The sequence below is a fragment of the Heteronotia binoei genome, chromosome 1, assembly GCF_032191835.1.
Source record: "Heteronotia binoei isolate CCM8104 ecotype False Entrance Well chromosome 1, APGP_CSIRO_Hbin_v1, whole genome shotgun sequence".
Lineage (NCBI taxonomy): Eukaryota > Metazoa > Chordata > Lepidosauria > Squamata > Gekkonidae > Heteronotia > Heteronotia binoei.
Window position 1 is genome coordinate 249,808,686 of NC_083223.1, and position 15,595 is coordinate 249,824,280.

General features: G+C 49.9%; 2 protein-coding genes across 6 annotated transcripts in view; both read right to left on the minus strand.

The window, feature by feature from the left end:
- Window positions 1–4,528, minus strand: part of SPTBN2 (spectrin beta, non-erythrocytic 2) — a 128,285-nt gene extending 123,757 nt beyond the window's left edge. For both annotated transcript variants that reach the window (XM_060251912.1, XM_060251931.1), the window contains exon 1: window positions 4,347–4,528. The gene's annotated coding sequence lies outside the window, so the exon portion shown is untranslated. The remainder of the gene's footprint in view (window positions 1–4,346) is intronic.
- A 4,433-nt stretch (window positions 4,529–8,961) lies between these two features.
- LOC132580956 (acylphosphatase-2-like) overlaps window positions 8,962–15,595 on the minus strand; it is a 34,370-nt gene continuing 27,736 nt past the window's right edge. For all 4 annotated transcript variants that reach the window (XM_060251951.1, XM_060251960.1, XM_060251967.1 and 1 more), the window contains one exon: window positions 8,962–9,119. In XM_060251951.1, the coding sequence (XP_060107934.1) occupies window positions 9,005–9,119 (115 nt within the window). In that variant the 3' untranslated portion in view covers window positions 8,962–9,004. The remainder of the gene's footprint in view (window positions 9,120–15,595) is intronic.

The window sequence follows — 15,595 nt, forward strand, 5'->3', positions numbered from 1 at the left end:
GTAAGGTCCATAAACTGGACCACCCCCTTCCTGAAAGTTTAGGGAAATGGTTGTATTTTTAAAAGTAACATCTTGCAAAACTGCTACAGGGTTTTTATTTATTTTATTTATATTTCAAATCTGTGAATCGCCCAATCCCCAAATACATGATGTACAACAGAAGTTTAAAACATCAATGTAACAACGCTAAAAATCAATAAAAATCCTTCTTATATTATAGTTTCAGTGTCTCCAAGTATAGTGTCTCCAATTTACACTTAAACCTGCTCCGGACCATGCTGCCATCTTGTAGGCAGGATGAAGAGGAGGCCAAAGTGAGAAAGATGGAAAAAAATAAAAGGGTGCCAGCCATGATGGAAACCATTGCCATCCTCAAACAAAAGCCTGGCAGGCCCTGTGGAATTGCATTAAGTCCTGCAGGGCCTTGGTGGTATTTGGCAGACAGTTCCACCAGGTTGAAGCCAGAACCGAAAAGCCCTGGCTTTGGTTGACGACAGCCAGATATCTTTGGAGCCAGGGATCACCAGTAGGTTGTTTTCAGTGGAACATAATGTCCACCTAGAAACATACCGGAAGAGGCGGTCCCAAAAATACACAGGTCCCAGACTGCTCGAGGCCTTAAAGGTCAACACCAGGACTTTGAACCTGACTCAGTGCTCCACTGCCAGTATACCTGGCACAGCACAGGCTGTATATGTGCCATCTGTGGTGTTCCCGTCAGGATTTGCGCCACTGCATTCTGGATCAGTTGGAGCTTCCAGGTCAGTCTCAAGGGCAGCCCAGCACAGACCTAGTTACAGTAGTCTATCTTGGAGGTGACCACTGCATGGATTACTGTGGCTAGGTCAGGGCGCAACAAGAAAAGGGTTAATTACCATGCTTGGCATAGGTGGAAAAACACCAGCCTGGCAATATTCATTACCTGGGCCTCCATAGTTAAGGAGGTGACCAGGATCATGCCCAAACTCTTGATGAGTTATGCTGGTATTAATGATACCCTGTCAAGAGTGGGAAGTCTATGCCCCAGCCCTGAAGCTTCCCCCCCCCCCCTCAGCCACAGAACCTTCATCTTTGTTGGATTCAGTCTTCGCCTAGTCTTTTTTTACCATTACACCATGGCCTCCAAACCCACAGCCATATTATGCAGGGTGGTATCCGGGCAGCTGTCCAGTAGTAGATATAACTCAGTATCACTGTACTAAAAGATAATTGTCCCCTGAGGAACCCCACATGTTAAGGGGTACCCCAGTTGACACCCTCTGTCCCCATCCAAGGAGAAATTAGGAAAGCCATTTCAGGGCTACCCCATAAACTCCCACATTGGCAAGGCAAGGTCAAAAGATCGTAACTGAGTGTGCTGAACCCACTGTAAGATCAAGTAGCAACAGCAGCACAGACCTGCCTCGATCCAGCTGCCTACATAGATCATCGTCAGGACGACCAACACCGTCTCCATCCCATGGCAGGGGCAAAAGCCAGACTGGAATCGATTCCATGCCGATGCGTCATCCAGGAAGCTCTGGAGCTGCTCAGCTATCGCTTTCTCACTTATCTTACCCAGAAACGATAAATTTGAGACTGGGTGGTAATTGGCAGGATCAGTAGGATCCAAGGATGGGGGAGGGGGTGGTTCTAATATGTCTGAAAATGAATCTACAAGGGGGCAACTGTTCAGAAAGAGGGGAGAGGTGATGTATTATAAAAAAATCACACACACCCCCCAAACCCTTCTAATATATTTAGGCCAGGGGGAGAAGCTCTCCAAAGAAAGGAAATGGGATTGATAAGAACACTGAAAATGATCACAGAGATGGCCTAATTATGAAGTGAGATAAGACTGCCTCAGGGAACATATCTTAGGAGCCATTCAGAACATGAGGAAGGCTGATTTGACCCGCAGCATACAACTCCCCCAGATCATTCTCTTGCCAAAGCCTCAGTGAGAGGCTTAGTGCTTCTGCTCAGCTCACTGTTATTTATTATTTATTCCATTGATTCCTTGCCTGTCTGCCTTCATGGAAAGCAAGGCAACTCTTATGGGATTCCCAGGAGGTCTCCCATCCAGGCACTGACCGGATTCAGATGGGCTTTTTATCAGTGCTATGCACCTTGTGATCATACAGGAGATCTTCCCCATTGAACTGCGCTCCATGTTAGTAAACAAGAGGGGGTCCCCTTTGGATTTCCTGTTTTAGACACCAAAGCATTTTAGAGCATGTCACAAAGTCCCTGCGTTTGACACCGAAATTCTATGCTGGGGCTTCATTCCCAAGTGTATGAGCCCCAATTCAGATTGAGGCTATAACACATGAAGTAGAATGATCTTAAACCTTCCACTCCCTGCCATTTTCCCAATCTGAAAAGGCTCTAGAAAGAAGCTGCTATTTGTCCTGTTATGGAATCTCACATGTGTTTACAAGCAGTGTTCCCTCTAAGCTGAGTTCATGTGAGTTAGCTCACATTTTTTTAGCCTCTGGCTCACATATTTTTATCTAAGTCTGCTCAGGAAGGATGGCCCCTGAGCACACGAATTTATGCAGTAACTCACAACTTTAATGCCAGTAGCTCACAAGGTAGAATTTTTGCTCACAAGACTTCACAGCTTAGAGGGAACATTGTAAGTGTACATAAGTTTCCCAATTGGCCAAACTCTGTGGCCATTTCAGAATGGAAAAATGGGGTGTCTAAGCTCCTTGTCTCAATGTACAGCAGTCATTATCCAAATTGAGCCCACACACATGATCTGAACTGAACCCACCTTGGAACTCCCAGGCACACTTTTACTGACAGTTCACGCATCTACCATGTGGACTTTGAAATGTGCAAAACACTACTAGACTCACCCTTCACATCCTGGTAGAACAATAGCTTCCATTCTAAATCAAATACAGCCTTTTCCTTATATCTAACACACAATAATCCCCACTCATGGGAGCTACAGAATGCAGGAAGCTTTTTACACCTTTCTAAACAAGAGCAAGGTTCTCTTTGATCTTCCTGAATTGCAGTCATTGTAGTTTGGAATAATCCATCATCTCAATTGCTACTATGAAACTGGTAGAATTCTTTTACAAAAGCAAAGTACTATTTTGTTTACACAGAGAGACAAAGACACACACAGACACAGAGCGTGTGCATTCAACACAAGAAGGGACACGGATGAAAAGGGGACATGACTCAACAAAGGATCACACGCTTTCCAAGCACAAGGTCCTGCCTTCGGTTCAGTTTCTTGCATCTCCAGTTAAAGGATCAAAGGCAGCAGGTGTTCAGAAAGATCTTTGTCTGAGACCTTGAAGAGCCTCTGCCAGTCAGATTAGATGATACTGAGCTAGACAGTCCAACAGCCTAACTCAGGCAGTGCAAGGCAAATTCATATATATATATATTCTCCATGCTGGAATCCAGAATAGGAAGGAGAGGTGGGCCAGCATAGGCCAGTTTTGAGAGGAGAGATGAACAGACCACCCATCCCCTACACGCTCAAGGGGCTAGCAGTCAGGGCTTAACTTAATCCGGGGCATGCACCCCTCCCCCACACCTCCTCTGAATGCCATGCCCCGGTACTGAAGGAGAAAACTATGATTAAAAACAACACAGGGTTATCTGTATCCTGGCAGATTTCCCTTGCATTCCCCCGGATACTGGGTATACTTTAACTATAATCTGCTCCCACAAATTAAGAGGCCGGGTTATGGAGCTGTGGAGCCCCAGTACAGTTTGGAGCAAGAATACCCTTCCACGCCTTATTTAAACCAGCGAATCAGGACCACTGCAGAGCCTGCTACATGCGGCGGTTTGCCGCGAGGGGGGGGGGGGAGGAATCTGAAAGGAGGGACAGTCCTTTTTGTTTTAATAGGGGCCATCTGGCACAGAGAGCCGCAGGCAGGGAGCGCCCGAGGAGAGCGGCTTGTCTCGGGCCGGGTCTCTATCTGAGGGCGCGCACACCCTCCTCCTCGCTCGCTTGCTCCGATGGCAACGCATGGGGAAAGAGAGAGAGCGCACAAACGGAGCTGTTCAGCCCACGCCGCGCCTCCTCCAGCATCTCCTCCTTCCTTCTGCAGCCCATCGAGCCGCCAACCTTCGCGCATCGCTCGCCCCGAGCAGTCCCCGGCCCCGCCACAGGTCCCAAGGGAGGAGGAGGAACAAGGGGGAAAGCATGGCTCTGCCAAGCCGTCGGTTGAAACGGGGCGCCCGTCGCCAGTTGCCGCATTGAGGAGCTGCCCGCGATCTTTCCTGCAGTCAGCAGGATCTGGGGAAAGCGGCCGCGGATCCCACCGCCCAACCGGAGATGCAGAGACAATAAACAGCCCTCCCCCCTTCCCAATTGCGCGGAGCTCACCGACCTCTTCTTCCTCCTCCTGCAGGCGCCCAGCGTCTCCCCCTGCTCAACGCGCGCCCGGTGCGCGCATCGCTGTTTCCCGTCCGCTGCTCCAGCGTCAGCATCACAGGTGGCGCCGGGACGAACCCAGGCGTCCGAGCAATGGGCAGCCTCTCCTCCTCCGCCCTTCGATAGAGGAGCACCACCAGCCCCGGCTGCGGAATGGGGCTGCCCAGCCCCAGCTCGGCTTGCCAACAAGCCCCCGCCTCCCAGCCACGAGGCCAGATCAGCCATTGGCCGCCTTCCCCGCCATTCACACACCGCGACTCGAGGAGCCAGGCCCACACGCGGCCTCCGCTAGTGGTGGGCGAGGGTGGTGGTACCGAACAGGCTGTAAGGAGCTGGCCACAATCCTGGTCTCTCTCTCTCTCTCCCTCCAAGGTGGAAGCGTTGCAGACTTACCATCCCAGGAGGCAGAATACCTTCCTTCTCAATTCCTTTGCAAAGGGGATCCAGTTAGTTAAAGGCAGTTATGGCTTTGTGAATGTGACATTAGAGAAACTTCAGGATGCTTAAAAGAAAGAACCCGAAACACACACAAGCAAGAAATGAGGATTCTCTTAACAGTGAGGTACAGAATTGGGGTGCTGCTGATTAGTTACCCCAGGTGAAATCAAAGAGGACAGTGTGTAGTAAAAGAAACCAAGACAGGTGAGATGGACATCAAAGAGATGCGTTGCTGATGCGGCATTACCATATCAAAATGACTAACGGTATTCCTTACTTCATTAAAATAAATGGGTGTCTCTTATTTCAGATATAACATTTCTGGTGCATCCTTTAAGTCCATAAGGTATGCTCTGCAGGAGCATAAGAACATAAGAGAAGCTATGTTGGATCAGGCCTGTGGCCCATCCAGTCTAACACTCTGTCACACAGTGGCCAAAAAACCCCCAGGTACCATCAGGAGGTCCACCAGTGGGGCCAGGACACTAGAAGCCCTCCCACTGTTGCCCCCCAAGCACCAAGTGCTGCCCCCCAAGCAGACTAGTGGTCCATCTAGTCTAACATCCTGTTTTACACAGTAGCCAACCAATTGCCCTAGAAACAGAGCATAGAGGCCAAGGCCTTCCTCCTAGTGCAGGTATTCAGAGGTTTACAGCCTCTGAATATGGAGGTTTCTTTTAAAAGTCTTGATCCTTCAATCTACCATATCCCCTGCCTGAAGACCAAAGATCAGGGCAATATCTCATTCTTGTTTTAGGAAGGAAGTAACTGAAAAGATGGCTCCCCTGTCCCCCATTTTAAAGGGAAGGAACAAAACACGAAGGACATAACAGTATGGAAGCTTTCCATGCCCAAGAGCTCTTATTCCACAGCTTTAGAAAAGAGTAAGAGATCAGTAGCACCTTAAAGACTAACAAAATTTATGGTAGAGTACAAACTTTCATGAGTCACTGCTCACTTCTTCAGGTACAGCTAGATTGTGAGTCCATCTGTCCTATATATTGGAAAGTAGCAAATGACAATAGAAGATGTGACTGGATTAGGTATGATATGCAGAGAGGAAGGAGGCATGGAGAAATCAGTACTGGCAATGAGACAAGAACCTAGATCTCGATTCAATCCAGGTGGATGCACTGTCTTGAACTTTATTATCAGTTGCAATTCAGCAGTCTGTCTAATCTCCCTGTGAAATTCCTTTGTAAAATGACTAAACAAAATTTGTGGTAGAGTACATTTAGGTCAGCAATGTGATGTCCTGGAAGGTTAAAATGTCCCCCCACTGGCTTTTGAATGTTACCCATGGGATAACCATGCTGGATTGTGACACTTCCCTCATCCTGGCACTGGGGATGCTTACAAACAGCTTACAAACAGCCTGCTAACCTAAAACAACTTCTTACCCACAATGATCAACTGCTGAAGAGTAATATGGACTCTGGCATTGAGGCTGCAACAAACCAAGACGCCAACTTTCCTCTCATACAGATCCTAGCAACACCATCGCTGGACCCAGCAACATCTGCAATACCATCTGAGGTACTCCTGCTCATCCTCTATTGTGATTTTTGCCATTTCATGTCAGCAGTGCCCTTCCACCCTCTACATTAGACAAACAGGCAGTCCAACAAAGAATTAGTGGACATAAATCTGAGATAAAAACCCCAATACTCTTGAATTATCAGCTGCTGGGAGCTAACAAACAGCAAAGGATGAATATCGCCCGAATGTCCCATTCATGAACATTCTTCGAGCATCCAGTTACCATTGTTGGAAGACAGAATGCTGCATTAGATGAACTCTTCATCTAACCCAGTGTAACTTTCCACTTCCTTGAGAAAGTATCCTTCATGGACTCACAAACTGTAATGGTTCTGACTAATGACAGGGGCTTGGAATAGCTGAACCACTCTTGTCCATTCACCATCTTATTATGTTTCCATATATCATTTAATTTCTGCTGGACCAATCTACTAATAGCAAAAAACTAACTCAAGGTATTCTGTTTTTCAAAGTGGATATAAACCAGCTATTTGCCCCATGAACTATTAAATCCCAGGGCTCTGTGTAAAAATAATTAAAGCAAAAAAATGACGACATCATTCAATTCAAATAACCCATAGGGTTATGCAATGCCCTGTTCCACATGGACAATGGTGTTACACAATCACCCTGTCACCAAGTATGGGTCTTTGATGAAAACTTCTTGCATCAGTTTAAAGTGCACCACACCCATATAACAGAGTTGCTTCAAAAATGCCAGCCCCAACCTGCTACACCTGCATTCCATGTCCAGATTTCAACGAATGTTTGAAGTAGCTATATTTATCCCAAACAATGCACTTGGCATTATTTTTTTGTTTGTTTGCCTTTCACCACTGCCTGGACAACTTCAAAGCTTTCCTCTACAAGCAGAAAGTTGAAAATTGTCTCCCAGATATTTCAGGTTTAAGACCTTAAACCAGAAGTCTTTCATCCTTTTTTGAGCTTGCAAGTACTTCTGGAATTATGACATGTTGTGGTGGGCACAGCCACAAGATGGCTGGCAAAGGTGGCACAGTCAGACACAAAATGGCTGGCAAAGGTGGCACAGTCAGACACAAAATGGCTGCCACAGTTTACCTTAATTCACACAGTGAAGATCCTTGTACTGTAGTGGCAGCTGCTGCCAAAAGCATTGTTTTTAAAAAATCTGCACAGCCCATTAAATCTCCAATGGGCAATCAGAAGCAAAAGCCCCACCTGGTTCTGCACACTTTCTAAAAACCCTTGGTAGACACCAGGAAAGGAATAAGAGGGTCCCATAGCATCCGTTGGTACCATAAACTACCCTAAACTAAAGCCATAAGATTCTACTATGGACATGTTAGAGTAAGATAAAAGAACATAAATGTGCCCAGATTACTACTGATCTAATCCTGACCTTTTTTTGTAGCAATTCTAGACATATCATTTTCATCCCTCATACCCAAGAAAATACAGTATAAGCTCAAGACTAGGAAGTGCTTTGATAGAATGGGTTTTTCTCCTAATACAAATGTTGTGGGTATGACTTCTTGCTCAATTACTTTCTTCATTTCAAGATGCATCACATACTATTACCTCCATAACTATTTGACATATATACACAGAATGTACCATCTTAAAATATTTTACATTTTAGTGATGAATGTTGGTGCTACATTGTTTGAATATGCCACAAGCCAGCAGTTTCAGAGAAAAGCAATGTGTAGTGACAAAAGTATATTTTATTAGTGTTGGCAGGGATGCATGTAGCAAATTGTGCACTAGAGGGAACCCTCTTTTGTATCATAAGAATATAAGTGGGACTACTAAACAAAATAAGGAAATATGACTCTTTTACAAATACTTACAGGTACTTACAGCCATAGCTTCAAAGAGGAACAAAAGGTGTATTAATTATTCAAATATGATATAATGTCATGTGAGTTAATGAAGATTTTGAAGCTGACAATCTTTTCATGCCTCATCCTCCTAAATTAAGTACATTTGGGGAAACGGGGCAGCCCCTCTCAGAACCTAGTTGTGACACACTATCCAAAATAAAGGTTAGAAGAGAACCTATTCTATAATCTCTGGGGTACTGAGAAGATTTCTCACAACCAAAAATTATCTTCCTCCCTTCACTTCACACAGCCCTACCCCACAAAGGATGAGGTATGTATATTTTAACAACCATCTAACATCTTTGCCAAGTTGAAGTTGAGGCAAGGGAGAAAAGGAAGCCTGCCTCCAGAAAGGGGGTGAAGAACTGTTATTTACAAGCCTTTCATTATCATGTCTGTCCAAAGGAGACCACTAACAATTAGCCAGTGCTTACAAACTCATGTTGGGTATGAGGCTGCAAAGTTCTCTTAGGAGGAAGACATTGGACAGCATCCCCCCTCCCCTTTGCAGATCTCTCTTTCTCAGTCACACAACGGCAGTTCCTAGGTGAAGAGAGCATTGAGCATCACACATGACCCCTTGTTGGGCACAAAATGTACCTGCAGGCTTGAGGGATCCAAAGGGGTCCTAGAGATCAATTTCATAATGTCCGCAGCAGCAGCAAAGGCTGTCCAACAAGGGAGGATAGCATAGCACTGCTTTCTTCTGAGGAAAAAAAAATCCTTGATGTGGCAAGGGATGTACATCCCCAGCCCAACCAGCCAACTGGTTCTAGTACTTAGTGATGAAGGACTGGAACTCCAGGCTGGAGATCTCTCTCTCGTTGGAGAACACAGCTTGATCAATACGTGACATGGGGCTTCCTACGCTGCGCAGCCAGTTCTTCCTGGGAGAGGAAGAGGTATATGTCAATAGCATACCCAAGCTGTACTCTTCTCCCTTTCAGGCCCATCTCTACTATCTGTATTCTCATATCAGAAATATGTTTGTTCATCATAGAAACAGAAAGCCAACAAGTCTAACATATGATATTAATACATGTAGCTGAGAGGCAGAATCATCTATAGAACTGTGCCTCTGACTTTATGCATTCCAGAACATATTGGGCAAAAAAAGAGCATGTGCACAGCAGAAAGATGCTGTTAGAGTAAATAGCTCTAGCTACCTCAAACTAGTAAGCCATTCTAGACACTACAGTAAAAAACAAAGCATAAATATGGAGATCAGAATAAAAAAATTAGTAGAATCAATTGTTTTTGGTAATTAGTGACCAAAATAAACGTTTAATCTAAAGAATACATTTCCAGCCACCAAGCCCTGAAATTAAAAAGAGTCATGGTGATTTCTTGTGACCCTGAAATGGAAAACAACAGTGGCAGTTTCTGGTGCCCAACAGGCAGATTTTTTTTAGAATTATTATTACTATTAAAATCTTTATTTTTAAAAATGAATGAAACTTCCTCTGTAACATAAAACAACTTTCCACACACTTCCCACACTCAAGAAAACTGCAGAGCTGGTAATTATTTCAGAAACTTGGTGTGGGGTGGGTATGAATTACTGACCCAAAGCCTGTTTATAATTCTTCTCCTTTCAAAAAAAAAAAAAAACCAAGCCAAATTGAAGTTAGGAGGCTAGATTGACTGTTGTACACCTTTGCTTTTTATTCCCTACCAGAACTTGAAAAAGAGGGGAGGGCTGAAGGGAGCAAACTGGGGAAATACTAGTTGCTATGGATTATCTGATTTCTAGTTATCTCTGGCACATGAAGGCAACGGATGAAATAGACTGGTTGCTATGGAAGCGGCCCCAATTTCCCCCTCCCCCCTCAAAGACATGAAGGTAGAAGATATGGAGAGGCAGGTTGCTATGGAAACTGTCCCAGTTTCCTTGCATGTTCTCTCTCCCTTCCTCACATGTTTTCTCTCCCTCTCTTCTCTTCAAGGTGATAGGGGAAGACTTGTCACTATGGAAACTGCCTCTGGTTGTCTTCCTTGTGAAGGTGACAGAGCCCCTTGTTACAGAAGTTGTCTCTCCACCCTGGGGGTTGGCCTGGGACCACACCTTCCCTTCTCCTTCTCTTTCCCCACCCCTACCCATTGCTGCTGCCAAAAGATCCGTAAAGCAATTTTCCTCATCTCCTCCTGGACCAACTAATTAATTGCAAGATGATTCAAGTTCCAGATTTGTAGGGTGTCAATTCATTATGGAAACAGAGTCTGGGGAAGTGTCCTACTTTGTAATTTCAAATGGGGCAGGAAGGGGGCAATGTAAATTGTCTTCAAAGGGTTTCCTTAAGTTAAAAGTAAAACGAATCATTCCAGTAGACCAGGTGTGGCCAAACTGCAGCTCAGGAGCCACATGTGGCTCTTTCATACATATTGTGTGGCTCTCAAAGCCTCCAGCACCCCGTCAGCCAATTTGGAGAAGGCATTTGTCTCTAAATCACTTATCCGAGCCAAGTCAGCCAGCACCTTGGACTGGAGAATGCAAAGTTGCTTTCTTTCTAATTCTCTCCCTCCCCATCTATTCTCCTTCCTTCCTTCCTTCCTTCCTTCCTTCCTTCCTTCCTTCCTTCCTTCCTTCCTTCCTTCCTTCCTTCCTTCCTTCCTTCCTTCCTTCCTTCCTTCCTTCCTTCCTTCCTTCCTTCCTTCCTTCCTTCCTCTCTCAAAATCTGATGTGTATTCTATGTGGCTCTTACATTAAGCAAGGTTGGCCACCCCGGCAGTAGAACATCCCTTCTTCTTACTTTTACCAGTATCCCTCCTGATGGAAATCAGGACACCACTGAGGAAAGAAAGGGGAAGGCGTCACAGACAAGTGTGCTTTGAAGACAAAAGGTGATTATTCTTCAAGAGAACTTATATTTCTGGTAATTAAGCACATAAGAGTCCTGCTGGATCAGACCAGTGAACCATGTAGCCTAGCATCCTGTGTCACACATTGGCCAGCCAGTTCCTCTAGAGTGACAATAAAAGGTCATAGAGAGACTGAGGCCTTCCCCTGATGTTGCCGGCTGGCACTGGGATTCTGAGATTTACTGCCTCTTAATGTGGAAGTTCCCTTTAGTCACCATGTCTACTAGCCACTGACAAACCATTTTCCCCTTTCAGTCTCAGTAAATTCAGACCCCATTAGTTTATACTTCAAGGTGGGTGTAGTGTATCAGTAAATAATATGCGACCTGGCGCAGGGGCAACTGGGCCGTCCCAGAAGCCCCAGCGCAGGGCGTGAATCTCCCCGCCCATCAACAGCTGTGGCGGGAAGTTCAACGGGTCAGGATTGGCCTGACCAACCCTGTAGGCTGTACCGGGGATTGTATATAAGTGGGACCCGGCCCGCGTGTTCCCTCTCTTGCAACGTGCTCCTAATAAACAATGTTGCCCTACTCTCGTCTCCGCTTCGAGTACGTTACACTGGCGACGAGGATGGGATTCTAGCCTTATCAGCTACGACGGAGATCTTGGGCAACGAACGACCGGTCACGACCGCCGCCGCCACCATGGCCAACCAGGGCGGAATCACCGGCTACCTCGAGGCCTTCGACCCTGCAAATCCAGAGGGCTGGGAGTCCTACTCGGAACGGGTCGAGTTCTACCTCCGGGCCAACAAGGTCACCGACGCCGGAGCAAAGAGGGATGTTCTCCTGAGCGTATGCGGGCCTGCCACGTTCGAGATCGCAAAGGGTCTCTCGGCGCCCGCCCGCCTGGCGGAGAAATCCTACGAGGAGATCATCAGACTCCTCACGGGCCATTTCTTGCCACAGCCCTCACGGGTGGCTCGCAGATTCCTGTTCCACAGGAGGGACCAGGCGGCAGGAGAATCGGCCGCCGACTATCTGGCAGCCCTCCGCAAGATCGCCGGGAACTGCAACTTCCCCCAGCTGGAAGACACCCTGGCCGACCGATTCACGTGGGGCCTCCGCGACGAGAGGCTCCAGCAGAAGCTCTTCGCCAAAGAAGAGCTCACCCTCCAGAGCGCCTTCAGCGAAGCGGTGGCGTTCGAGAGGACCTCCAGTACCTTTCCCAAGACCCGGTCAGACGCCGTCCACCACGAGGAGCTGGACCACGACCGCATGGAGGAGGGAGAAGCCTACCAGCTGCGTCGCGCCGCCGGCCCACCCAACAGAGCGGCCCAACGCCCCCGAGCGGCCGATCGACCACCGGCGTCGGAGAGGGTTCCGGCCACCAAGTGCGCCAGCTGCGGCGACTCCCACGATCGGAGAGACTGCCAGTACCGGACCTGGGACTGCCGGAGCTGCGGAAAGACCGGCCACATCGCCAGGGCTTGCCGGGCCAAGCTCAACCGCCGGAGGCCGACCACGCACCACGATTCAGCGGAGTCCCACTCAGCAGACTCCACGTCCCTACAGGTACTGAACTTGCCCCTCGCCACCCCTGATAAAATTAAAGTGGCAGTCCTCATCGAAGGGAGCCCCTGCCAAATGGAGGTGGACTCAGGTTCCTCCATTTCCCTCATAGCGGAGGAGACCTTGAGGGAACTGTGCCCCCGGCAGCGGCTGCAACTACGGCCGGCGAACTTCATACTCCGGGACTTTCAGAAGAACCCGGTGCAAATTGCGGGGTGGGCGCGGGTGCAAGTCGAGAGGGGGTCCTTCTACGGGCCGCTGGACATCCTGGTGGTAAAGCGCCAACTTGCCACCCTGCTAGGGCTGGCTTGGTTCAAACCCTTGGGGATACGCGTGGAGGGGGTGGGGCAAACCTTAACGCCCAGTGGGTTCGGGGAGATTTGCAAAGAGTTCCCCGAAGTATTCGACGGGTCCCTGGGAAGCTACAAGGGGCCGGCCATCTCACTGCCCCTAGACCCCACGGTCAGGCCGATTCGGCTCAAGGCAAGGAGGGTTCCGTTCGCCTTGAAGCCCAAAATAGAGGCCGAACTAGACCGCCTCACAGCCCAGGGAGTCCTGGAGCCTGTGGACTACGCCCCCTGGGAGACCCCCATCGTAACCCCACTAAAGCCAAACGGGGAGGTGCGGATCTGTGCAGACTACAAATGCACAATAAACCGGGCACTGCAGGATAACCCCTACCCAGTGCTGGTGGTGAGCCACGTCCTGGCTGCCCTCGCGGGGTCTAAAATCTTCGGGAAGCTGGATCTGGCCCAGGCCTACCAACAGCTCCCGGTAGACAATAAGACGGCCGAGGCCCAGACGATAGTAACGCACAGGGGGGCCTTCCGGGTGAGGAGGCTACAGTTCGGGGTAAGCGTCGCTCCGGGGATCTTCCAGAGTATAATGGACGCTCTCCTTAAAGGGATCCCCGGAGTCCAGCCGTTCTTCGATGACGTTTTAGTCGCCGCCCCGGACCCCGAAGAATTCGGCAACCGCCTAAGAGAGGTGCTCCGCCGGTTCCAGGCTGCGGGGCTCAAAGTCAAGAGGGAGAAGTGCCTGCTGGGGGTTCCGCGGGTGGAGTTCCTGGGGTTCGCCGTGGACGCAGCGGGAATCCACCCCACGGAAGAAAAGACACGGGCCATCGTGCAAGCTCCGGCCCCCACCTGCAAAGCGGAGCTACAAAGCTTCTTGGGGGTCCTTAACTTTTATCACTCATTCCTCCCCCACAAGGCAGCCCTAGCAGAGCCCCTTCACCGCCTACTGGATAAAAAAGCCCCTTGGGTTTGGGGCAAACGACAAGCCACCGCGTTTCAGGCGGTCAAGGACGTTCTGGTGTCCAACGCGGTGCTCCACCATTTTGACGAGGGCCTCCCCGTCATCTTGGCTTGCGATGCGTCGCCGTATGGGGTGGGTGCAGTCCTGGGGCACCAACTCCCGGACGGGAGGGAGGTGCCGGTAGCGTACTACTCCCGCACACTGACACCGGCTGAGCGCAATTACGCGCAGATAGACAAAGAGGCTCTGGCGATCGTGGCGGGGGTCCGCAAGTTCCATGAGTATATGTACGGGCGGAGGTTCACCATAGCCACGGACCACAAGCCCCTCTTAGGTCTGCTGGCCCCAGATCGACAAACCCCCCAAATCCTGTCACAGCGCGTGTTGAGGTGGAATCAATTCCTCAACTCCTACACTTACACACTGGTACACCGGGCCGGCAAGGCTATGGGTCACGCAGACGCGCTCAGCCGCTTGCCGCTCCCAGAAGTGGGTCCAGACCCCGCCCCCGCACACCAGGTCATGCTGATGGAAAGCCTCCCAGAGCCGCCCCTTCACGCAGCGGAGGTCGCCAAGGCCACCCAGAAACATAAGACACTTGCACGGGTGCTCGACTGGGTGGTGAGGGGGTGGCCAGAGGGGAACATGGGGGAGGATTTCAAACCCTATAAGGCCAGGAGGGAGGAACTAGCGGCCCACAAGGGGTGCCTACTATGGGGAAGTAGGGTGGTGATTCCGCCCCCGCTGCAAAGGCGTGTTCTAGAATCCCTCCACGAGACCCACCCCGGCATAGTTCGTATGAAGGCCCTGGCCAGAAGCTACGTCTGGTGGCCCGGAATGGACGGGGAAATAGAGAGTTGGGTCCGCAGGTGTCAGACGTGCCAGGAGTCACGGCCCGAGCCTCCCAGCGCCCCCGCCACTAGGTGGGAGTCCACCAGGAAACCATGGTCGAGACTCCACCTCGACTTCGCGGGGCCATTCCAGGGGCAGATCTTCATGATAATTGTGGACGCCTACACCAAATGGCTCGAGGTCATCCCCGTAGGGTCCACCTCGTCCGCAGCCGCAATCCGAGCATTACGCAGGGTCTTAAGCACACACGGTATCCCGGACACCATAGTCTCGGACAATGGGACCGCTTTCACGTCCGCAGACTTCCAGGCGTTCCTCCAGCGATACCTTATTAGGCACATAAGGTCGGCCCCCTTCCACCCAGCCACCAACGGTCAGGCAGAGCGGATGGTCCGCACCACCAAGGAAGCCCTGGGCCGTATTGTACAGGGAGACTGGGACCACCGATTAGCGGCATTCCTATTCGACAATAGGATCACCCCCAGCCCGGTCACAGGGGTTAGCCCGGCCGAGCTCCTCATGGGACGAAAGCTCATAACCCGGCTGGACAGACTACACCCTGACCGGGCGTCAGACACCCGCGAGAGCCCCGAGGTCCGGGATGCAGTCAGGGGTTTCTTCGCGGGCGACCCGGTTTACGCCCGGAACTACGCAAGAGGGCCCAATTGGGTGGCGGGCCGAGTGCTACGAGTCACCGGGTCCCGCCACTACGACATATCAACTGAGGGGGGCCAGGTACTAAGGCGGCACATAGACCAATTGAGGCGCCGCACGCTACCAGAGGAACTGGCGGACACAGAAGAGGCAAGAGCCGGAGAGGAGCTCGTCGGGGACCGACCGGAGGACGCGGCCCCATCACCCCTCACGCCGGCCCAGGTAGCACC